This window comes from Pectinophora gossypiella, chromosome 16 (assembly GCF_024362695.1).
Source record: "Pectinophora gossypiella chromosome 16, ilPecGoss1.1, whole genome shotgun sequence".
NCBI lineage: Eukaryota > Metazoa > Arthropoda > Insecta > Lepidoptera > Gelechiidae > Pectinophora > Pectinophora gossypiella.
Window position 1 is genome coordinate 8,900,596 of NC_065419.1, and position 25,332 is coordinate 8,925,927.

The 25,332-nt window shown below is 33.4% G+C and overlaps 1 protein-coding gene across 5 annotated transcripts in view; it reads right to left on the reverse strand.

Annotated features, from left to right (window-relative positions):
• Window positions 1–25,332, reverse strand: part of LOC126374071 (rap1 GTPase-activating protein 1) — a 282,520-nt gene that overhangs the window by 42,903 nt on the left and 214,285 nt on the right. The window contains exon 1 of one of the 5 annotated variants that reach the window (XM_050020538.1): window positions 16,102–16,354. The exons of the other annotated variants lie outside the window; for them this stretch is intronic. Coding sequence (XP_049876495.1) covers window positions 16,102–16,209 — 108 coding nt within the window. The 5' untranslated portion in view covers window positions 16,210–16,354. Of the gene's footprint in view, window positions 1–16,101; window positions 16,355–25,332 lie in introns of those variants that run through there. 5 annotated transcript variants of the gene reach the window in all.

Below are 25,332 nucleotides of genomic sequence, written 5' to 3' on the forward strand. Positions count from 1 at the left end.
AGTTTAGTTTGTGGGAAGATGGCTGATGTTACTAAGACTTTTTTGTTGGATATATGGTATAGATGGAATAATAGACAGAGACAATGAAATCATTTTTTACGACCAATCGATTTGCGTCATAAATTTCAATGTCTAAATAATGATGTGATCAGTAGCAAGGAATATAGTTTCTAGTATCAGTTGTAATAACAATAAATGTACTTTATTGAGCACATAGGTCACATAATACAGAAACATGAGCAAAAATAAAGACGACCACATCAGGTAGCCTTTTTGGTCAAGCAGCAATTTCTTCCAGGCAACCTTCAATAAATCTAAAACAAATTAGTGATTCTGGTGTATAATTTTCACAACATACGACTTATGATAGCACTCAACATGGTATCTACACAACAGGATACGCTGACGCCGGGCGGCGTCGCAATATTTATTCATTTTAGACCACATACAGCGACAAGGCCTGACTCGGCCTCGAGAAAAATGAAATGAAATTTTCCCCATTTCCCGGAAAATGCACCTGCCAGAAAATAGAAAATACTTTGCGGGTTTTACAATAAGCCGACTTATATCCAGCCCCTCGTTCCTTCGTGAGTTTAGTACAGAATCAAAGGTTTTGGAAAGCTTATCTCTGTTTACATCGACGAAATGTACACGGATTAAGAGTTACATATTAGCGCAACATGTTTTGAAATGTTTACATATAATCAACAACTATTTACCTACATTATATCTGTTTGTGGTATATGAATGTTTTACATTATCTACATAATTTTAAATTTATTACTAATCCTTTAATATCTATTTTAAGTTTTTTTTTTGTATTAAAATTACGCCGCGCTGTCTACCTACTGAATATGTATATTTATGTCATTGTTTTAAGACGAAATTTGTAGCTAACCCTATCACAGGCTTCGGTCTTTTTGGGTTGCTACTGTAACACTGCATTAAAAACAATTTATCGCGTTAACACGCTCTTTTGGGTCTGTTTTGGATAGTGGTGTAAATTAGCTATAAGAACTTGTAATAATAGTAAATAATAATAATAATAATATCGGACTACACTGAAATTGAGGTGATTTTCAGCTCCCTTCATTCATAGTTATTTGTATAAGTAATAAAGACTTTTTATAAAAGCCGTTTCATGATTAGACAAATAGATGCAAAAAAGCTTTAAACCGACAAACGAATCTGCTTTTTCTAAATCTGTTAAGTTTACAATAATGTTGGATTCCCCGTAGACATGTAGAAAGCAAACAACGCAATGCTTTCGCGAAATGACGCAAACTCCACCTTTCCACAACCAAGCAGCATTTGAAACTGTGAAACTTTTCCTTGGAGTGCATTTTTCCCTATTCAGTTACATAATTATGGACTGCATCTACGCAAACTTCGGTGGCACATGTAAAGGTGCATGCATTCATTAAGACCTTGCAATGCAATGCATTTACCCGCGGAAAACTGCACCAACACGAAATAAACCTTAATTTACTTTTTTAACCGGAGCCTCGGCGGTAGTGGAAAGGATTTATGGTGTAAGTTTTAATGCAACTTTTTTACATGAAATATTGTAAAATTGTATTACACGAGAGAGCGATTTTTAGACGCGAACTAACGCTATGTTGGTGTAAGTGGTTTGAAGTGTCGTTACTGTGGAGTTCTACAAGAACTTTAGACGAAGTTTTAATATGTCACATACAACAATTCGTTCGCTCGCTCGTTCGATCGCTCTTAGCGATAAGGCCGCCTTTGCCCACCTTAGAATAAGTTTAAATAAATGTCGTGTCCTGTAAATGTCTTGTAAAGTGTGTAATAAAGTGTTTTTAATATTATTATTATTAACAATTATCTAGACCAATATTGTATTCGTTTTGCATAGATACCTAATATAAAAAATAACGTGAACTACCTACCTGCACAAATATTAGCCTCATATTGGTGTTCCATTGGGATAGGTTTTATAATTATACTACCTACTTTTAGTATAAAGCTTACGTTAAAAAACATTCCTTATAATTCTAAAGGCATTTCTTCTTTATACTTCATCCAATTAAATTTATGTCAGTAAGTGGGTCCTTTTATCATGCAAGGGTTAAATCTCAACCTATAACCACTCCATTGCAAACTTGTAACCCTTGACCGTCATTATTAGTAAGTATAATTTAGAAAACGATGTTAACGGTTCCTGAAATATCGGTTCAATTAATGTAGAAATAATTTCTAAGCCGATTTTCGCATGTTCAAGTGATGCCACGAATGCCGTTCTCAAAAGTGAGGGAACGTTGCGAATTGTATCAAAATTGAAATCCTTTGAATGTCTTACTTACAATGAGTGAAACTGTACGTAAATTGGTTGTACTTAGGACAAGACATATAGCTAAAATTTTGCATAGCACTGTAACGACTAGATGCTATCAAACCATTCAATTGTATCCAACTAACGAACCCTATTCATCTTTGAGAGCTATTCAAAGGTTAGTAATTAGAGAAACGATGTCGTTAAACCATCAAAGAACGTCGATTCAATAAGCAAACCCTATGTGCCATTGTTATTAATATGTTAGCACTTTATATCAATAGCCAGCAAGGTTATGGATGATTTAAGGTCAAGTTGTTTATGTGCAGCTGTTTCACACGCATAATAGTTTAATCGAATGCGAGAAAGAGACAGGCATATATAGACCCAAAGCAAAATTTGATTCTGTGTTTGTAGTGCTTATTAAAGATGTCTTCCACATTATCAGAAAAAAGCTTTTTAAAATGGTTAATAAGCAGATTAGTTTATATCACTTCAATGCTATAAAAAGTAAATTTAAAGATGTCAGTCTATCAAAGTTTTTGCAATTGTAGAGTTATCTATTGCTATAGAGCTACCTATCATTTAAGTAACATTGTCAGCAACCGTGGTTAGACACACTTGAGTGACTACGAATACGGCTTTACTGCGTAATTCTAGTTGCTATCGTTTTCATTGTAATGTTTAAATATTCATTATAGGAAGGCACTGGAAATTTTGAACAAGCATTCATTAAAGTTCACAATAAGAAGAGAAATGACTGAACAAGTTTCTTTTAAAAAGTTTCACGTTTTGGTGAGTAAAGTATTCAACGAAAATGAAGTTAGTTCCTCTTTTGTACAATCTCCTGAATTGGACTCTCTTGTGAACAGCTCGAGCTCTATACAATAATTATGATATAATCTTTAAATCTACACCGTCTTCATATCAATTCTGGAAACGAACATTGACAAATTAGGACACTAAGATCTTATATTGTCTTAAAATAAAACTGTCTGGTTAAGAATCAAACTCATAAACATTAGCCCAGAGCAGTTTCCATATTGTACTTGATGTACTTAGGCTAAATATCTAAAAATTAACAATACAAATCTAAGAAACCTCCTTTAACACAAAGAATAAGTCCGTGGACAACAATAATAGAATAACGGCAACGAATCTGCAGTCGTAATAAGATTCGATAATATAACCGGAATATACTTGTATTTTAATCAATGATTTAAAATGCCGTCAGTATTGATACGTAACTACCACCAGAATCGATTGGTTTTGCGTTAGAAACCAACGGATACGTCATTCAAGTCCAATCAAGCGTAACTGTTTACCACATAAGTTAATAGGCTATGTAAATTAGTAGAGTACTTGGTGTTGTTTGGTAAAAGTAGGTCCATGTTACTGATAAATTGCATGATAATAACGATCGCTGGAAACAACGATGGAAAAAGTGCACTTGACGGTTTATACGTAAATCGTGATGATATTGACGAATGAATGATTAATTCATCAAACAATGTTATTTAGATACAGTCGGATAGCATTTCAATGCTAGTAGCACATTAAGTCGTAATTACCATGTTAGCAAAAAAAGAACACGAAATACTGGTTTTACTTCACTGTGATTTTAAAATCTTCCATATGTTACAGCAATTTTACCATATAAATTCAGTACCGAACTACTAAAGGATTTGCTTATTAAAACTATGGCAATAAATTTTAATAAATGAATCCATTACCGTCTTTAGTAAATGTTCCCACAGATAGTTATGCACGATTTGATAATCAAATTTCACGAGTTACCATCATTATCAGGTTCTACCATTGTACAATCAATCATATTTGCTAGAGTCAGTATCTTCATTCATCACTGTACTTTACCTACTTTTGTTTAGTTCAGAACTTTTACTTTAGATATATACTTTCATTAAACCATGATCAATTGTTTAATAGTACAGTAGTTATTTCATACATATAAATACGTACTCTGAATTTATGCAAAACACTGTATATGATGATAATGAGGATGATCACAATAAATACGCTAGAGTCAAGGTAGCCAACCAATATTGAAAAATGTTACAACTTACAAGATCAATTAACTGCTGTAACGCTTCAGTAGCCTTAAGATTGCGTGTCGCAACGACAGTCTTTTGTCCAATCACCTTTGTGATAGGTTCAAAGACATCAATCATTCAATGGCATTTCACAGAAGAATTTTAAAACTGTCCATAATAACGACGATGAAAAACCGGGTTTGTAAGTGATATCTAATTTTGTATCACGAATCGATTCGGTTCTGAGATTTTTTGCAGTGCTCAAGCAGTTTCCTATTTTATGGACTTTCTATTTAACAATATCATGCGTACGTTATGATGTCATCGTCACTTGCATGATTTATATATGACACAAGTGCATTGGAAAGTGTACTGGAGGAAAGTAGATTTCTCGTAGAGATCGCAGTAAAAAAGACTGTTGCTTTTGCGCGGCTACACCGCGAAGTCTTCACAACAGCTTAGTAACTTTCATCTGTCTAGAGATAGAGAGGTTTTTCTCAAGTAGAAACTGGATCACAATAATCTTAGCTGTTATTTTTAGCGCAAGACCGATCGCCCACGATGCATTTTCCAATAATATGATCACATATATTTGGTAATTGTTTATGAGGTGAAGAAATTTACTGATAATATCGGTTTCGTCTTCAAATGGAGACGACAAGAAAGTTTGTCGGTAGTAAAGATTCCCATAGAAATATGACTGAAAAATCTCCTCAAAAAAATAATTTCAAAGACTATTTTTGTAAACGACCGCATTATTTGCATAGACTCGCAAATTGTAGGAAGGCTACAAATATATCTTGAAAAGTAACAGTTTATATAAACACCGGACATTTACTGTCCCAATAAACTTTGATAGTAGACAAAGCGATTCCGTCTCAGTTTTACTCACGCGGAAGACAAGCGAATCTTGCTCCATTAATAGGCTGATGTACACGAATAACACATTACTAGGACACAAAACACAAATTTATAGTACAGTCGAACACGTCCGCTCATTGGGACTACACATTACTGCGGATGTTCAAGACACGGAAACTTTAAAATAATGCCGAAACTAAACGGTGCAAACCTTATTTTTAACACAATATCGTCATACGGCAGGTGTACTGGCAAACTCGCTGCCGATTATTGGACCAAACTCTCATTATATTTTAATGAATATTTTCATGTTCTGCTTCTGTGTGTGTAGATAATGATTTAATAACGAATGCAATTCTATTTATGCGATATATATTATTGATACTATATAATATCATCAATATTATTGATATTATATAGTTGTGCAATTAAAAAATCTTTACAATATTTTTTATTTACTTACTTAAATATTATTGCACTTTTTTGTGGCGCTTAAGATGTTTGCTTTTTACGCACGACATGCTTATGCTCAGTAGCTATACGCAGTATAAGAAATTAATGATAATTATATGAACAAATTAAATAGTTCCTATAAGTTTGTACGGAATAGACTATTATAGTTATAGGTTAAAGAATTTTATCGAACCAAAACGGCATTGAATACAGCTAAAAGGTTTATTTAATCAACTACGGACTTGGAATTAAATGTATACTACCACTACGAAGGTCAAACTCTGCTGAATGTATTCACAGGTGAAGCCATATTTCACCTCGTGTTTACATGGGTAAGACTGCCTGAATCGAAGCCAATGCGTTTGAGCTCCAAAAACAAATACAATTTATTATCACGATTCTTGGTAGACTTTTGTTTACCAGCGGTCGACGGAATGCAGATGATTTGGAATTCGAAAGCAGCATATTGTCAGATGATTTTGGTGTAAAACAACAGCTTGATGTAATTAATGCTCCTGGAATGATAATATTGTCCATAATGTTAAGGAATCTTTACAATAGCAAGAATATGGGCGACACAGAAGGTATTAGATAGCACCATTTAGTTAAGGAATTCGCCAATAAATTTACACACAATACTTACGAACAAATTCAGCCTGAGAAGTAAGCAGAATAATTTGATCATTTACCGATGATAGAACAATACTGTGGTAAGTTGCATTTCGAGAATATCACAAACAATGGAAAGAAAAAAATATTGCACGTCTCATTGCTTATTCCATTAGCAAACAGCATTCAGTGCCTGAGGTGTTACAAAACCGTGTGCCGATTATTCAAACTGCAAGACGATTATGTCAAGACAAAATTATTATTAGAAGTAGGTTCACGTATCGTCATTGAAATCGAGACCTTATGACGACGTGGTAGGTGCTGACTAAGTTTGGAAAGAGCAAGCAATGTTGAGTGTTGGCAATGATACAAAAAGACGCCTTATGAGTCAGACACGATGACTGGGGTATACTGTTTTATACGACTTTTTAAATGTTGATGTGCAAAAAACATCAAAGAGATAGACGAGCCTGTGCCACTTAGAGACGATATAGAACCTAAAAAACGAGCACATCAGTTTCAATTAGATTCCTGCAAAACGAAACCCCTGTTAATAAATAAATGATTCACGGTAGTACTCCTAGTTCGTAATAAAAATCTATTAGCGATATTAATAACATAATACATATATTTGTTGATTTTATTCCTTTATTAAAACCGGTTACTGCATTAACACAGTCACGTCATCTTAAATACTTATTGTCATCCAAGGTTTGTTGACGTCACAACTAGAAAAGCAAGTTAGCATCGAAAGGGAAATCCGTGAGTCACTACAGATGATGTTGAGTCATACTGTTCTATTACAAATCAGAAGCTGACAAGATAAAAGTACAACACCGTCTAAACCACAAACAGGCATTGAGATGAAATAGTAGCCCAAAGGCTATTAACGTATCATTCAATAAGAAAAAAGAGAACTGTGTAAGACAGGACAATTACTTTGCTGAAATTCCTAACAAGTTAACCGACAATTTATTATAAGCATATGTAGTGAATTTCTTTACATAATGGCATTTATACTGGTATAAATAATGAGTTAAAGTTTTTATGTACCCTATTAAATTCAATTCAATTCAATTCTTTATTTATAATAAATATTTCACATCAACAAATGTTTCAATGAGCGGGTCCACATTATTTAAATTATATTACAATATTTCAGTACATCACATTATCACCATAAGACATATAACAGGCTTTATGAACCAAATACTATTTTAATTCAATCCTGAAGTATGTGTCCCTGATATCATTGGATATGACGTTATAAATAAAGATTAAATAAGTAACAATACATTATCAAAGGCTGTTATGATTCCAGTCAAGCTTACAAGAGTCCCTTCACAATTACACCTTGTCAATTTCCACTTCATGAACCACCAACGTTTCATTAAACGAATTGCACTGTATTTTCAATGTCAATGAACCAATCAGAGCAACAAACTCCAATTAGCTAGTATGTTATTATTTTGTAATACTATGCTGTCTGGCAAAGAGATTGATGATATATTTGTAAAGAAACCAGACGATGGATTTTGAACGGTTCAGTGGGTTTTGCAACGGTCGGAACACGTCGACAAATTATTGGGCTATTTGAACAAGCGGGGTGTTAAATGAACACAATCTTAGTTATTGAAGAAGATATAAATACGATTAGATATGATTGATATCAAAATAGGCATAGCATTGAACTACAATCTTGCTTTTGCTTTTCACATTGAAAATGTATATCTGAAAGCTAAGAATAAGGTTTTGCCTTGAGCTTTATACTTCGTTCTTATATTGATTAACAAAGGTATTATTTGCTCTAAGATAAGTTTATATTTAATACCTACGTGGGTGTACGCGTGTTAGATTTTGCTTTGTAAAACCTTTAACACTAAAACTACGTGTCGCATCCATCTTGTTGAATTGAAGTTATAGTTCAAATAAAGATAATATTATGAATTTTATCACCAACTTAAGCAGACTTGATCTTAATATGAAACTGAATATAAAAACTGTTCCAAAATTAAAATGAAATCAAATAATAATATTCATTTAGAAACATTTTAAATTCAAATAAACCTTTTATGTCTACAATCCACCCCTCATATTCAAACACCTGTGCTTAAATCGCATTTTCACATCGTCTGAGAATATATCTAGAATATCTTGAAACTCTTCGGTATCTAGGAAATCGCTTCAGAAAACACGCGATAAGCGTGTTCTACGTATCTTCTTATGTACGATATGTAGAATATATAAATAGATGCGAGTATAATATTATACTTGATATAAGCGAGTATCTTAGAGAGGATCTTATATCAGATTAGCTTATGCTTACCGATAACAACTTATCAACCACGTTAAAAAACTAACTAAAATGAAGTGATCGCATGAGCCGTAGTAATTTTGTTTTCGAATTTAATGAATAGAACTAAAGTCATACTTTTTCATATGTTTATGTAGTAACGTCTCGCTAACGAAAGTAATTTAATATTAGCTAAGCCCTTTGATCGTTTGGCTGTCAATCATTTGAAAGGAATGACAAACTCACTGGGTTCATCATAATTCATCGTAAGACTTCGTATCAAAACTGGCTGCAAGTTGTCTTACGGAATGTATATTGGATAGTTTATAGTTTATGAATGTATATAAAGAGGGAATATTCCAATGGAGGAATATTCAAATTCAGTCAGCTGGAAACTATGCCACCCTAGAAGCGTTTCCTAGTAAATCGACTTTTGCTATCCGTATGCGGGTTTGCATTTACGCTCTAAGAATATGAAACATAAAACTTGCTTCTGCTTTATGCGAATAAAGTTATAACAATCAAGGAGATTAAGACGCTTTTCAGACTTTTATATTACATCTTATATTAGTTCAACAAGGCATGATAAAAATATATAACTTCAACAGACATAAGTATAAGAATTAATTGTTACTAAATGACGACGACACAACGACCAACAATATAATGACACCGACATATTAAAAGAAAAATGATCAGAGATCATGTTAAGGCGGTGGTGGACAATTCGAACGATTAATAATAATTGAGTACTATAAAGAAATAATGCTCTATAATACTAAATTATTTATTTACTTTAAATAGGATATGCATGAAGAGTTCGAATGCATCATTAGAAATATGTTGCCCTTGACTCACTAAGTAATTAATTTTACCGTACGTCACAGCAACTTTCCCACAAAAGTACCAACGTCATACAAAAACTTGTCATGAAATCTCGTATCACTAATTAAAAGTTCATCAATAAATTCATGGGAAAATTCAACAATAGGTGGGGAAACCTTGATAGACCGAACAATGACGACTATATGATACCATCTGCATATTTCTCTAAGGCCGCATTAGAAATACACGCAATATTTAATTATGAACCAATTAAGTTAGAGAAATTAATACAGTGGACATGAATATTTTTTGTTCATAAAAATATGTAAATATGTATCGTACAGTTTCTTGCGCTTCTTATACACGTTTAGAAGCGGTAGTAGTAGAATGCTAATTTTCAATGAAACATAAGTACAGTAAATAATGTGCAATGTACCAAGTATGTGCCCGACAAAACATAATTTCTATTTTCAAGATATAAAGTTAGTTACCTACTACTAACTTCAGAAAACGATTTTTATGGGCACTGTATATTTTCCAAAAGTTTCCGGGTTCGTTGCTGTCTGCGCAAATATCAAACAAAGACAACTACATTTCAAATTTCTTTATTTTTATCGTAGAATTAAAATCGTACAATAAAACTGCGAATCGAGCTAAAGATCTTTTTTGTAGTAATCGGATATAGTGGATCTCCCTCACACACACCTCAACGAAAATCAAAGTAATCTTGCCATATCAACAAACTAACACTCCACCACCGCCAGCAGCACGGGATCCAAATTATATCGAGGGCTTCGACCAATAGCCGTAAGACGTTTATCCACGTAGATAGCATTCGGTGCGTCTATTGGCCAAAACCCTCCGTGCAAATCGCGCCATGCCCGACGCAGAATTCGTGTTGGAAAACATATGAATATAACATAATATTATGAGTCTACAATAATTTAATACCTTCATTTCATTATTTCAAATGCGAAAGAACCTATCAATGTACACACTCGACGGTTTTTACTTAAGCAAAAAGCGTAGATTACTGATTTGTGTCTTTGACAAAAACATTCAATTCTTTGCTATGTAAGCTATCAATAAAAACTGGTTATAATTATGTTGTAACGTCTAATTATCTTCACGAATGTTGTATTATTTTCGTTTGTCGGACGGGTTCAACAAACGAATCTTCACTGCACGCAAATAATATTATTTTTAGAAGAATATTACTTCTTTAATTCTAAGCTGTATCTTAATAAAGGTTAATGTTACCTGCCAATAATAATATTATTGTCTATTTTTTTACACATATTTATCTTTTTAAATTACATAAAATAAACATAATATCTTTAGCAATAATTAGCGATAAGCGACATACTACCACTAAACATATAAAATCGTATATTATTTTAAAAAGTGACATCTAATTTAAACCTACATAATTTACGACCCAACTAACCAATACTATACCATAACGTAAAAACATATGCTATTTTAATGCTCAATTAATTATTTTAATAATTTAAAGTTAAATAAATAAGAAACTAAATTAAATAGGATAAATAATATTTATTAATCGCAAAACAAAACCATATCGCATGGGTCCTTTGTGGTTTTGTTTCTGGAACATTATGAGCATATTAATGAGGTTATTTTAATTATTGCGTGTAAAAACATTTTGTTTACGGTCACTGCAAGTCATAATGATGGAGTTTCAATTGAATTATTAATTAATTAATATATGATTCTAATTCTTGATATTGGCGCGATATGTTTTTCAAATGAAATATAGGAAATATAAAACCAATACCTAACTTCTCTTGTTATGTATGAATGCAATACTGAGTATTTGGTTCAATGCAACTCCTTATTTAAAACTGCACTTAAGATAAATTAATAAATCATTGGTGCAAGTCTAGTACCGGGGTTCAAACCAGCACTCCCCGTTTGAGAGGCTAGCTGGTGTACCACAGTGACTTTTAATGTTAGTTCTTACAACATGTTTTAAACAGACCGCTGTTAGTGCAAAGGTACCTTTGCACCAGGAGCAACTAAGGTCGGGCTGTTCGATTAGTTTTTTTTGAAGAATTGGGCAACTTTTAGATGGATTATGTGTTAAAGTTAGTTGTTAGTTAGTTTGAATATGCCTCCGTCGTTATCGTGGCAGTTAAGGGACTTTCCCCTTAGGGAAGACCCGTGGTTAGATATACGTACTTAAATTGCTAGTATGTATATTGCTATGAACAGGAAATGTAATAATGCTACGCTATATTAGAAATTACCATGTTGATAACAAAAAAAATCTATTGGTACAACGTGAAAGTATAAACGCAAATTCAATCATCTCTAATTTAAAAACAGATCTAATAAATCATAAAATAAATGTATGAAAAGGTGTATCTATATGCACGCACGTGTCACTATCATCATTTTTTCATATCTACCCCAAAGTTTCGGGTGGCTAAGAACAGCTGTCAAACACCTGCCTTTAGGCAACTGTTGCCATGGTAACCAAATGGCAAAAACATATGGCCTACCTTTGGCAATACAATAAGGAATAATGCTACGTACAGAACGGCAATTCTCCGCTTCCCGTCAGTGTCTGAGTTAGGTTTACCTCAACCCCCTCGGACATAATTTAGTCCCCAAACGTATAGCGTCAGACATCGCACACACAGATGCGCGTGTACGATAACGTCAATGTGTGGTGTCTGTGTAAAACGAGGGTGTTATTTGGCTTACCCGTTGTGTGTAACGGCGTGGATAATAATTACAAATAAGGCCTTCACTCACTAACACATCATTGTATGATTGAAAGCATGTAAATACAGTGCTTCTATTTTCTTTTTATCTTGTCAATCCCAATTTCCATGTTCATAAATAATTAGATTTATCGTCAAAATAGACTAAGGTATAGTAATATACGTAGTATTATTCCTTATTCTATGGTTCGGTTTTGAATAACATCCCAATACGCAAATAAGAACATAGGTAGTGACAGAAAATTCAAATAAAAAAAAATCTAATCAAATCTACCTATAACACAGTTGACAGCTGTCAGAACAATACATAGTCCTTACAATTCCTTATAATAATAACATACATACATACATAAACTGCCTATATACGTCCCACTGCTGGGCACAGGCCTCCCCTCAATCGGAGGGGGTATGGAGCATACTCCACCACGCTGCTCCACTGCGGGTTGGTGGAGGTGTTTTTACGGCTAATAGCCGGGACCAACGGCTTAACGTGCCTTCCGAAGCACGGAATCATCTTACTTTTTCGGACAATCAGGTGATCCAAGCCTGAAAAGTCCTTACCAAACAAAGGACAGTCTCACAAAGTGATTTCGACAATGTCCCCATCGGGAATCGAACATGGACCTCCAGATCTAGAGCCTAACGCTCTAACCACTAGACCACGGAGGCTGTTAAACTTATAATAATATAAGATCTAAATCGCCCTGGAGTAGCGTAGTGAAGTATGCTCCGTAAAATGCCATCCTGTGCCCAGCAGCGCGACATATATTTATGTTATGTTATGTCTCAATCCCACTAGGCTTACGTCTTTCTGTGTTGCTGTCAAAATAATTCAGCTACTTCACGATATATAAACAATACCTGCAAATAAACGCATTCCCTAAAGACTTATGTAATTACGTGAATAATGGATAAGACAACTAACCAACTGGGTAACAAGTCACGAAGTGGTCATCGATTTGTACGTAGTTATTTCTACCTCTCACGTCACACCTGCTCACTCTCCTAAGGGAATACAAAACTATTCGAAGATATTGTAGAAGAAAATGTGTCTGAAAATTACGTAAAAAAGCTTGAATTTGTGAGAAATTATTTCTCTAATAAAAGAAAAATAGTTTTGAATTTTCCAGATGGTGTACAGTGTGCTTCAGCCAAAGCTGAAGAGGGCGGAACTATGCCAAGCAAGGAGGCGTAATATACTTGACTACTTATATATCAACCTTCACAAAACACACTTATAGAAATTAATATATTATTATAATTAACAGATTGTTGAATCTTTACTGCTAGATTTGAAACTCTACAGAAGATTTATAATTTTACCTATATTTTCCTACAGCTTATCTAACCAGTAAACTAGTACTAATTTACTAAACTGTACCATCCACCATGACATCATCTTACTGTTGTTGACATTACCTACACACGTAACGCAATGGGGATTAGACGCCCTTTATCATCGCACTAAAAACTGAAGGTCGAAACCTTGTAACACATCACCGCTGTAACGGCGATGAACCCGACATTTGAGCTTCTATTGATCGTAATGGTAATTGCTAGGCATTTTGAAACATTCGGGTGAGGTTGAAGTTGACGTCATCACTAGAAGTAGATAGCAACAACCATACTCTAATACCATTAAAAAAGAAAAAGAACTCGTAATGAAAGTAACAGTTATGCTACACAGATTTGAAAAAGATGGTTAACAAGTCCACAAAAGACATCTTGATGCATTTTCTTGTCCTACTAGTAACACAACATAAAAAGGTGTATCGTTGTATACTATAATATAATATATTAATATTATCAAATAGGAATTCCTTACTCCTGCGCATTCAATATGATTATTAGGTACATATAGATAGGTCTGAGATTCAATTACAAATATAATGCCCATAATATACACAATTAAGCCCCCAACTATCATGTTCGTTAAACATACAAAAGCAATATGCGTAATAATAATATTTATCCTATCTATTCCTACATATCCTATTATTTGCAACAAAAGAATAACCACAAACCATACGTTAAATGCAAATTACGTCAATGGAAATTCGAAATAGATCCAAAATGAGCAACGCGTTATATTTATATAATTCTTTTTATGGATATTTACAAAAATATGACCCTACAAACCAGTTTTCCTGTAAGGATAAATTGCACGAATTGATTTAATTATGTACTGCAAGAATTGCCGATGTCAAAGTATTGCTGTATTTTATATTTAAATAAAAAAAAAACCAGCTTATTATTTTCTTGTCATCCTTGGACATCACTTTGGACTATGCATCTTTAATATTGTATAATGACACAATGAAGAAAATTTAAAAGAAGAAGAAGTGAGAGATGAAGCGTGGTTTCATCTTGCGATGGATGTACCCCTGACTAGCCCAATTGCGAATATAATCGTAAACTAATATGTTCTTGTAGAAAAGTTAACTTAATAAAATAGTAATTTTCAACTTTACAATTATTAAAAGTTGCTAAAATAGATAGCTTCTTGCGAATAATTTACGACTTAAATATGTATTGAGGATACGATAAGCAAGCGGCACGGAACAGAAACCTGTATTTGCGAAGTGCATAAGGTGCTTCAGGGTTCTTATTCTGAAAAGTATTAGAACAAAAAAAAAGGTAGGTAACCTAAACGTTACTGCTAACCTATACAATTATACAGTTATAAAGTATACCCAGTCTGGCGTGGGTGTGTGAAGTGGACGATAAAGATGAATGAGGTGAGAGTGAGCAAGTATTGAGAAGACCACATTTTTTTCTTGTCGATTGTAAGTTGGGAATTTGGGCTTAATAGAAAAGCGTCTAGAATATATTACAGAAACACGTGTGAATAAGGACTAAAAATAGCGACAAACATGTTGGCTAGCTTATTGTAATGAAATAACAAAGAAACTGCGTAATAATTGAAGTACTTATTCATAAAAATATTGTGATGGAACGAATGGTGCAAATAGTAAATAAAATTTAAATAGCAAAATTCGAAAGTTAATTCGAGAAAATTTAAAAACGATACGTCAATTTAGTTCCGGAACGAAGGATATTATGGAACAATGGCGAATTGGTGGATGGCGCACGAACGAAGTGAATAATAAAGAGACGTACAACGAATATATTAATAAATGATTAAATTAAGCGTAAAGACGTGTAATGAGTAGGGAAACCCAGAATATGTGCAAAAATATAGAGAGTAATACGGATGAAGTTGCAAACAAATGGTTCAATAAAAACGAAAATGTTTAACAATTAGTTAGACAGAGAGAAAGAAAAATACTTATTGTTGATGTTAATTAAATTGAGCGTACTGCAGGATAAAATAAATATAGGGTTTAGATAGAAACATGTGAAAGAGAGAAGCTTTTCTCTCTTGCGAAAAAGGTTAAATACATTTGGTAGTTGATGATTATGTATGTCGTGTTAAATAAAATGATACATTTACAAAAAAAAATATACTCTCATAAAATTTGCACATTCCAGGACCATAACGATAATGAAAACCAGGTGTTCCATAGGTACTGAAGGTTACTGCCATAAAAGTATAGGTAAATATTATATCCATTTTCTGTTACATGATACCACTTGAACCGAAATCATTGTAATCAGTAACCGATAAGATTGGCACAATTTCAAGGGCGACTACGTCTGCACTGTTTACAAAATACGCGACCAACGAATATATGGACGCTGTAAATTTAATGTGACGGGTATATTTTTTATTGATAATTATTATGTTTAAGGTTTATCATGTCTAAAATAAATTTTAAATAGATTTATATTTTTGATGCTTTGTTTATGTGCCAAGCAGCTAACGAGAAATATATGTAGAGAGTATTGTGTCTTGAAATTTAAACCAGATAATAACGTCATAATTCCGCTTTTGCCAGTCAGTCTATTTGTGTTTTTTATAACAATATTGTACTTCGTAAATATCAAAAGTTAAAAAAATATTACCTCATCCGAAAGAGGTGAAGCAAGAGGGGAATCTTTAGAATTCCTCCTCTTCATAAAATGCTTCTCAACCAACGCGCTTAACGATGATCTTCTGTTAGTTGAAAACATATTATTTACTGTCAACAGTCACTGTTATCACTTTGTCTATTTACATATCTACTATATCAATAACATTCTATGTCACTAAAAATAAATTCAAAAAATATAACACTTCCCAACTATATTAATACGTCCGCTCAACCAGAATTTGCAGAGGAAAATGGTACGAAAACTCATACATATACATACCATGTGCGGATGAATATGTAATTAATTCTACTGATAGCAGCGTAGACACCAGGAAAAAACGGCTTGATAACAGGATTTACCATTAGACATTTACATACACTGTTCATAAAAATTAGGGTTTATTTTTCATGGGGTGGAAATTGATAACTAAACGAAGCTTACTGCGGCATCGATAAACAATATCAAAGATACGTAAACTCCAAAAGTATATTCAACAGGCCGTTGAAGTCACACTTAATATAGCAACACAACATATTCATATTAATTTATTTATTGCAAAGTCAGAAATATTTAAGGTGGTACATGGTAGTAGATGCATGTGACGCCCTGCAAGGGCACAGCAACATAAGAGGTGACAGCAGCTTTGGAATAACACTATTATAAAGTAGCATAGAAAATAATGAATTAAACAAAGAAATTAACTAAGTTAAGAAATAGTGTAACTAACAAAATTATTATACACATGTAAAATTATTACAAGATAATATTCAACACAGTCTAAAATATATACATTTTTTAAATTTTATTATTATAAATATTATATATAAATACTTAATTTAAAAATGCTATGACATATACAATAAATATTTTTATAACCTTTTTTTATATAAAAACAATTCTTAACTTCATTTGAAAACATGAAGTAACTGAAGAATAAATTATACCATATTATCTGTACCTATGTAAAATAATACTTAAACACGTGCTGCGACAGATGAAAATAGGTAGTCTGTTCTGTTGCAGATAGACTAAAAACACAATAACTGCTAATTTACTGTTGATAACAAAATACTTACGAAGGATACAATACTCGTCAAATAACAGTTGCAACTCCTCTAAAACAACAAAGACCTTCTAAACTTGGAAGTACCATAGCAAACGGATTTCCCCTTGTCTCCGAAACTAATGAATCGTGGAAAGACCACAAGAAGGTTATTTGAAACAAAAGACTAATGATCTGCGTTAAAAACAAACAATACTGCTTGTAGGCATTCGCTAAACATAAAACAGCTGATGGTAAATAAAATAGAAACTATTACGAATAGCTCGCAAAACTGAAATATATCGCAGTTAACCTGGTCCACTTTTCTAAAATATTTCAAGAAACGAGAATTACCTCATTTATAACAACGCTACAACCACCACATGAAATTGTACAGAATATTATGAATATTTTGCAAAATATTTTGAAAATAGACACATTTCTAATTTCAATGCCATTGACTGAACAAATGCCGTACTCTAATAGAAACAACTGGAACTAAGTTTAATTAACTTTACAAAATATCATACAGACATGCAATAGACACATTAAATGATACTGAAATACTTAATACAAATATATTTTAGATCGTTTAGGTAATAATCTGCTAATTGGGTAGGCATTGTTGTTTTAGCAATTCATTGAAAACATAATATAGTAAAAGTATAACATTGTGATAGTGTCGATTATATTTTATTTTTCTTTTATTTTGTCTAGATACTAATACTGGGTAGTTAAAATCTTTCCAACAAACTTATTTTCTTTTGTCATCTATTCAAACACCTGAAACATTCCAAAAACTGTTTCGGTTTTGGAGGATACTGAATAAAACATTGGCTTAAGTTATATCATTTCATTATTTCTTCCCAAATTATGGTCTCCAAGGATTTCACAAAGAGATAGATCGAAGTTGAGGTAACTCGCTGAATATTATATTAGCAACAATATTCATGTGGGAATTCTGTAAATTCTATTAATATGAGTCCCCGTTGGATGTTCCCTTTATAGAATTGTTGCTTTATTTGGTAAAGTTTTGGTAAAAATGGTGCTGAAATATTACTACTATATTTAAAAGTGCTGTATTGCATAAATGTTATCAAACGTTTTGTGTCAAATAATAAAACAAAATTATTTTCGCTAATAGTATAGACCTCAGGTATAGACATAATTACTCAAACCAGGTGAATCAGTGAATGTCACTATTGTATTTTAAAGTCAACATATTAAAAAAAAGTCAAATGCACAACGTGACGCAACAATAGACTAAACTAGAATAACTACGCGTGGAGTGGTTGGGGTCAACCCCAACCGCTTTCCTAGCTTTAGCTTTGTTTTCCCTCAGTTTCTTTTGCAATTTGGTTACCAAAACAGGAGCGAGGTCTCAAAGGATAAAGTTGCCCCTCCGTAAAGTGGTCCGATTGAAAAGTTCTCCGGAAGCCCTTATAGCTGAAGTTGTGTCGATGCACTTACTGTTTTTTAACATTTTTGTACTTATTACACTTTGTTCCGAAGCGAAAGCGAGCAAGTTTATTAATTTAGACATTCTTTGTGAACACTTCGCCTCGGCTGTAAACAAAGACTATAATATGAAAAATTGCCAATGACCAAATTTTTCGTTAGTCAAACGTAGTTCTAATTTTCAAATTTTTTCGTTTATCATTTTCCATTTCCATCATGAAAGCTTACCTAAGTATGCAGATATATAAATCAACAGCATAATATTCTCAAAGAGTACAAAACTTGTAACTTCGATAAGTACTCCAGTTTATGGATATTGGAAACACGAATTATGGCGTTCAAACTTCTAGATGGTTTTACTTCAGATTTATTGAAGGGAAAGTTTTGTTAAATGATCGTACCTGACGTAATTTTAAAAATCCTTTCCCCTACAGATTATTTACGAGATAAAATAAAAAAATAATATAGATAAAAAGTTTTCTTTTCCTGTATTTGAGTTATAGATAACCTTAAATGGATTTATATTTAATTCAATAATGTTTTTGTACCGTGTAGTAAAGGTAGTTCAACGTAACTGTACGTAACAGTTTACGAGTTTCACTATAAGAAAACGCTGAATCCTAAATTTCGTTCATTCCTTGGTGTGTCAAGGTAAAGAGGTAAGATCTCATCAGAAAAAGTAGAACAAGTCCACTTGGCACACGTACGTTCATTCGTTGCCATCTCAATAACGTGCAATGTTTACATCCCTGGCCCGCTGAAATATTGGATCGTTTGCCTACGTGTGCTGGGTTTTTAATTTTGTACGTTTTCCCCGAACAGGTATCAGTCTTAGGAAAAATTCACTGAATTACAGCAAAGGAAAAATGAATAATAACTCTTTTTTGTGAGCATTTAATAGTCTATAGGGGCTGGTTTTCTAAATGATTTTGTAATTCTAAGAGATTATGTATAGATTATCTACTAATACACACCTCACAAGAGTAAATAACCCCAAGTCTATTATATAAAAATAAAAGAAGACTTCGGCAAAGCCCGCAAATAACCAGCTAAAACACTCCATTGTCTTTTTACCTCTTCATAAATATTAATGGAATTCACGCCTTTCGCCATACCTTCAGAGACGTATGAGGGTGCCGAGATTTATATGGGGTTTAAGTCTGACCCTAGCGAAATCGTGTACAGCGCCATCTATTTTTCGGAGCGGCCCATTTGCTGACACGGGTCACCCGTGTTGTTCCAAATGTGTGTAAACCGAACCGTTAGATTCACATGTGACAAAATACACATTTTAAAAAAGCTATTGCACTTAAAATAACTTACTCAAAGAAAGATAAATAAGAAAAAAACATCTGAAAAAAATTTTTAACAAAAAAAAACCGACTTCAAACGCAAAACTAAAAAGCAATAAATAAATTTACTTCGCACAAAGTAATTAGTACGTATTTTCAATTAGTTAATTATTTTATAATTCTGAAGTCGGTGCCAAGGAAATGCTACAACGAAGTACCGATTCATATATTTTTCAATACTGATTGTTTTGTAATTTTTTGTTTGACATTGTTTTGTAATTGCTTTGATATAGGTATTAAACAATATTGTGTGTACATAGTAATTTGATATTGTAGTAGGGTTGTTGTAGCATTTACTTGGCACCGACTTCAGAATTATAAAATAATTAACTAATTGAAAATACGTACTAATTACTTTGTGCGAAGTAAATTTATTTATTGCTTTTTAGTTTTGCGTTTGAAGTCGGTTTTTTTTTGTTAAAAATTTTATTTTATTTTACGATTTTAAGTGATGGTTAGACCGAGCAAGGATGCAGACAGACAGATTTTCTGATTTATATTCATATATAATAATATAATATATTATTAGTAGTGATCACAATTATTATTGATGAACATGTTTACACACACACACACACTCACACACGCGCTAACGCACACGAGCACACGCGCACGTACACACGCACACACACAGACACACGCACACACACACACACACACACACACACACACACGCGCTCACACACACACGCACACACACACATGTGTATGTGTACATACACACATGTGGTTGTCAGTGGAAGCTGCTATCATACACACTCACGCATACATATAGATACAGTAGATTTCGCGTGGTTGTGTCCTGTTTATTCGAAACTGTCCCTCTTCGTATGGCGGCCATCTTGTTTTTCCGCCACTTTGTTCTTTTTCACCGGCGACAGAATTTGACCAAGATTTAAATGGGTGTCGTGGAAACAAACAAAATCCAGGTGCAATAGGTTTGCCAGGCCGTAAGATGTCTCCCTGATTGGGAGCAGTTTTCAAAGATGACGTTCCGATCACACGCCTATACATCATTTTTACCCCCAAGACATTTTCTGGAAAAACAAAATTTTGTATGGCGGCCATCTTGTTTTTTCGCCATTTTGTATTTTTTTCACCGGCCATTAAATTCGACCAAGATTTAAATAGGTTTCGTGAAAGAAAAATTGGTTCAGGTGTGATAGTTTCGCCAGGCCGTAGGGTGTCACCCTGATGCGGAGCAGTTTTCGAAAATCGGGAAGTATTTCCATACTTAACATGACGATCCGACCACAACCCCGATATATATTTTATATCCCGAGACATTTTCTGAAAAAACAAAATTGTGTATGGCGGCCATCTTGTTTTTCCGCCATTTTGTTTTTTTTTTACGCGCTATGGAATTTGACCAAGATTTAAATAAGTGCTCTCAAAGAAATATTGGTTCACGTGCGATAGTTTTGCCAGGCCGTAGAGTATCTCTCTGATGCGGAGCAGTTTTTGGTGATCAGAAAGTATTTCCGTACTCTACATGACGTTTTGAGTAAGCGCCCCATACATTATTTTTACCCAAACGGGCTTCTTCCAAAATCGACAAAATTTTGTATGGCGGCCATCTTTTTTTTCCGCCATTTTGTTTTTTTGCACCGGCGATTGGATTTGATCAAGATTTAAATACGTTTCGTGAAAGAAAAATTGCTCCAGGTTGTATAGTTTTGCCAGGCCATAGGGTATCTCCCTGATGCTGACCAGTTTTCGAAGGCCGGGAAGTTTTCCCGAAGCCTAAAGATCGATCCGATCAATATGACTTTACAAACGCACTAGTCGCTCCTACGATTTTTGAAAATTCCCCTCGATTTCTCTGGTCTTCCATCATCAGATCCTGACTTCCTTGACATGGGACCCCCTTGGGTATATCTCCTTTCAAACAAAAAAAGAATTATCAAAATCGGTTCATATACGACGAAGATATGCCCGAACAAACATAAAAAAAAAAAAAAAAAAAAAAAAATATACGGTCGAATTGAGAACCTCCTCCTTTTTTGAAGTCGGTAAAAAGTAACAGATACGCATTAGTCAAAAGCTAAAGCTAATTTTCCTCTGAGTAAATCATTTTGAGAGTGGCTAACCTTTCAAAATGTTTAATAAGCGCAGACTGATTGGCAGGTGAAGCAAAAATGTCGGAGTTCATTTTACAGTTGTCCAGAAGCAAACTTCTAGCGACGTACGTGTCCAAAATTCATACATATTTATGAGAGTCCTAGACAAGTCTTGGAACATTGAAGAATTGGGAAAACATCTCGAGATTTACTCGGATTATCTGAAAGTGTCCGGTCTGGTCATCACGTCCTAAATTGATGTAAGAATATTTTTTGTTTCGTTGCTGTTAATCTTTGTTACTTAGCCATCTATCACATTGAGAATTACGTCAGAAGTGTTCTGAACATTATATTATTTGCTGTAGGTGGCAAAGTTATTACATTGATATCGGCCCCGATTCCTGCAGACACCGCCTAATTTTATTTTAAGTTATATCCGTCATTTTCATATCCGTCGAAAAGGAAAGGGACGGATGATTCACAGCTCTTAATTTTAGGAAGAATGAGTAAATGAATGAATAACCCGGGCGAATCAAAAGGTACGTCGCTGGTATGCAATCCGTTTGACGTGCTGTCTACTTAACTGTGACGGGTTATTAACGGATGTAAAATTTTTAGACGGTTGGTTTAGATTTGTGCTTAAAATTGACGTGTGTTCCATTAATTTTATGCTTGTCGATTACCCGTCCCTTCCTTTTCGGCGGATAAGAAAATGACAGATATAACATAAAATAAAATTAGATGGTATTTACAGGAATTAGCACCATTATGAGAATAATGAAAAGAGTTATGTCCTAATGGCGTAGACAAAAATGATGATAATAACGATAATTCGGTAAGATTAGTTGAATTTCTAAAATAACAATAATTTTGTAATAATATCCGCATTTTACTATAACGATTGGCATCTGCATCCACGGATTAGGACAAACAGTTTTCTAAACAGAGCATGTCTAGCGACCGACTTCCCGATCAATTGAGATTCAATGAAAACTGTTAATGAACCAATATACCGTGCACTATACTTAGCTACCGAGAAAACAAGCAAGAAAGTAACTGTACAACACGTCACGCATTTACATTGCGTCTTTATAAAAAAGCTTTATTGCGAGGGAGATAACTAGATTAGATTTAATGGCGTTTATTAGGAGCAATATTGAGTATGGTTAAGTAGGAGCATGATTAAGGTGCTAAAAAACTTTTTTACTATGATCCTATGAGCTCATCTATCAACTAAATAAGGTGTAAAGTAATTTTAGTTAAGTGTTCTGGTAATGCGATCTAAGCATGCTTAAAAAATATGTGCCTACTTCATATTTTTTGCCAAACAAAAAACAATGAAGATCTTGCAATAAGCACCGAATCCATTCAACATTAAAATAATAAAAAAGATGAAATAAATAAACTTCTTTCAAGTTTATTCACGCAAATGTTACGATGCTCCAGTGGATTTGGATAGGATTGAGAGGAGGCAGTCGGTTGAAATCTAAACCCAGTCTTTTGGATAGACGGTTTTGAAAGAAATAATATTTAAAATAAATATTCTTAGAAATCCACCGGTATAAATAAAACATTCTACAATAGAAAAACTGATCACAAGCATTCTCAATTATGGAAAAGAATTCTGAAGGTGAAGACAAGCTTAGGCATTATAAAAAAAATAGAGTAAGGTCAAGAAATGAGTTCTATACTTCGCTTTTAAATTATTAATTAAAGGCTTGTTATTACCATAACAGACTGTGCTACATTCGCAGCCCACTTGAGCAAATATGTATTTCAATTCGCAAAAAAATAAACAGCTCAGGTATAGTAAACCACCTCGACTATTTAGTAGTCAGTTTTAAGCTACCACAAAACCTTTGACTTTACCCTGCAGGATTACCATTGTTTCCCTAAAATATCTATCTATTTCTTGTCGCCAACCGCACCTGGGCTACAAGATCTTGCTAGTGAAGTACAATGCTCATTATTAAATCTACACCTTCAGCATTGATTAGATGTTATCAGCGCGTGAACAAATAAAAACTTAAATAACAGCTATATCGTTACGAGTAACGTTATCTAACAGCTGCAGCGTTTGAATCGACTCGATTCATTTCCAACCCATATGTGGATATTGTATCACCAGTTTAGGTACTTTAGTATGCCTTAATATATTATTATGCTTAGCACCGTTGGTTTTACATTATTTTAATGTTCACTTAATATCTTCACTTATTTGCATATTGATGTTCTTGTGACTACGATGTTCATGTTAGTATTCTAATCGTATGATACAAGATCTCAAAATATTGGTTTAGTCTCCCTATTTTTCTACTAAGAAAATAATTATACACTTTATGTAAATCATGACCTCACTTAGTCTAATTATATTATTAGGTGCTTATTCTATGACATCACCCAAAAGCAATATCAGAAATAGGTCGGGGAAATAATAATGGAATTTACATGGAATATATGATTTAGTCGTAGACGACACTAAAGTACACAATTAGCAACGGGCAATAGGGTGCGAAATTTACAGACAATATAGGAAATATTCTAGTACATCACATGCACCGTAATATACCATAACAACCGAAATATATTTACTTTTACTACTTATTGGATTTTTGTTCTAGAAGCTATTTCAAGTGAGTAACATTAAAATACATTTTCATAGCGATATACTTACCTAAGTTTACTTTCTAATAAGTAATAATAATATAAATTACACTTTCGCTTCAAGCTATATGCAATGATGAGGTGAAAACGGAGAGCTGTATCGTGCTTTTACGAGAACAAGATCATTAATAATATACTGTTAATGAAGTATGATTACGTACAATTAATTGAAAACGGTTTCTTTGTCGAAAATTCACCTGTTATTAAATTGAAATTATTATTATCTTATTCAGTCTATTCGACCCCACTGCTGGACAAAGGCTTCCCTTTGATTTTTCCACTCTTCTCGACTTTGCCCGATCCCTCCGTAATATTTATGACACAAAAAATATTTTCATAAAATAATTATCGACTTAAATGCCTCTGCTAGTCTGAAACCAATAAAAGATCTAATTTTTAGATTTTCCCTTCAATGAACTTTCATAGACCACGACTGTGATTGTCAGAACATATTGTAGTATATACGTACTTTACATTTGGTAACATAGTATGGAAATTTATTGCTAAGAAAATCCACCATAGTTCTAACTATAATGAAAAATAATCTTAATTAAAGTCACTTCCGCTATCTCGACAGATCGATCGTTAAATTGAACACTTTCCTGAGCAATTCAGATACTAGTTTTGCATATTCACTAAGCGAAAA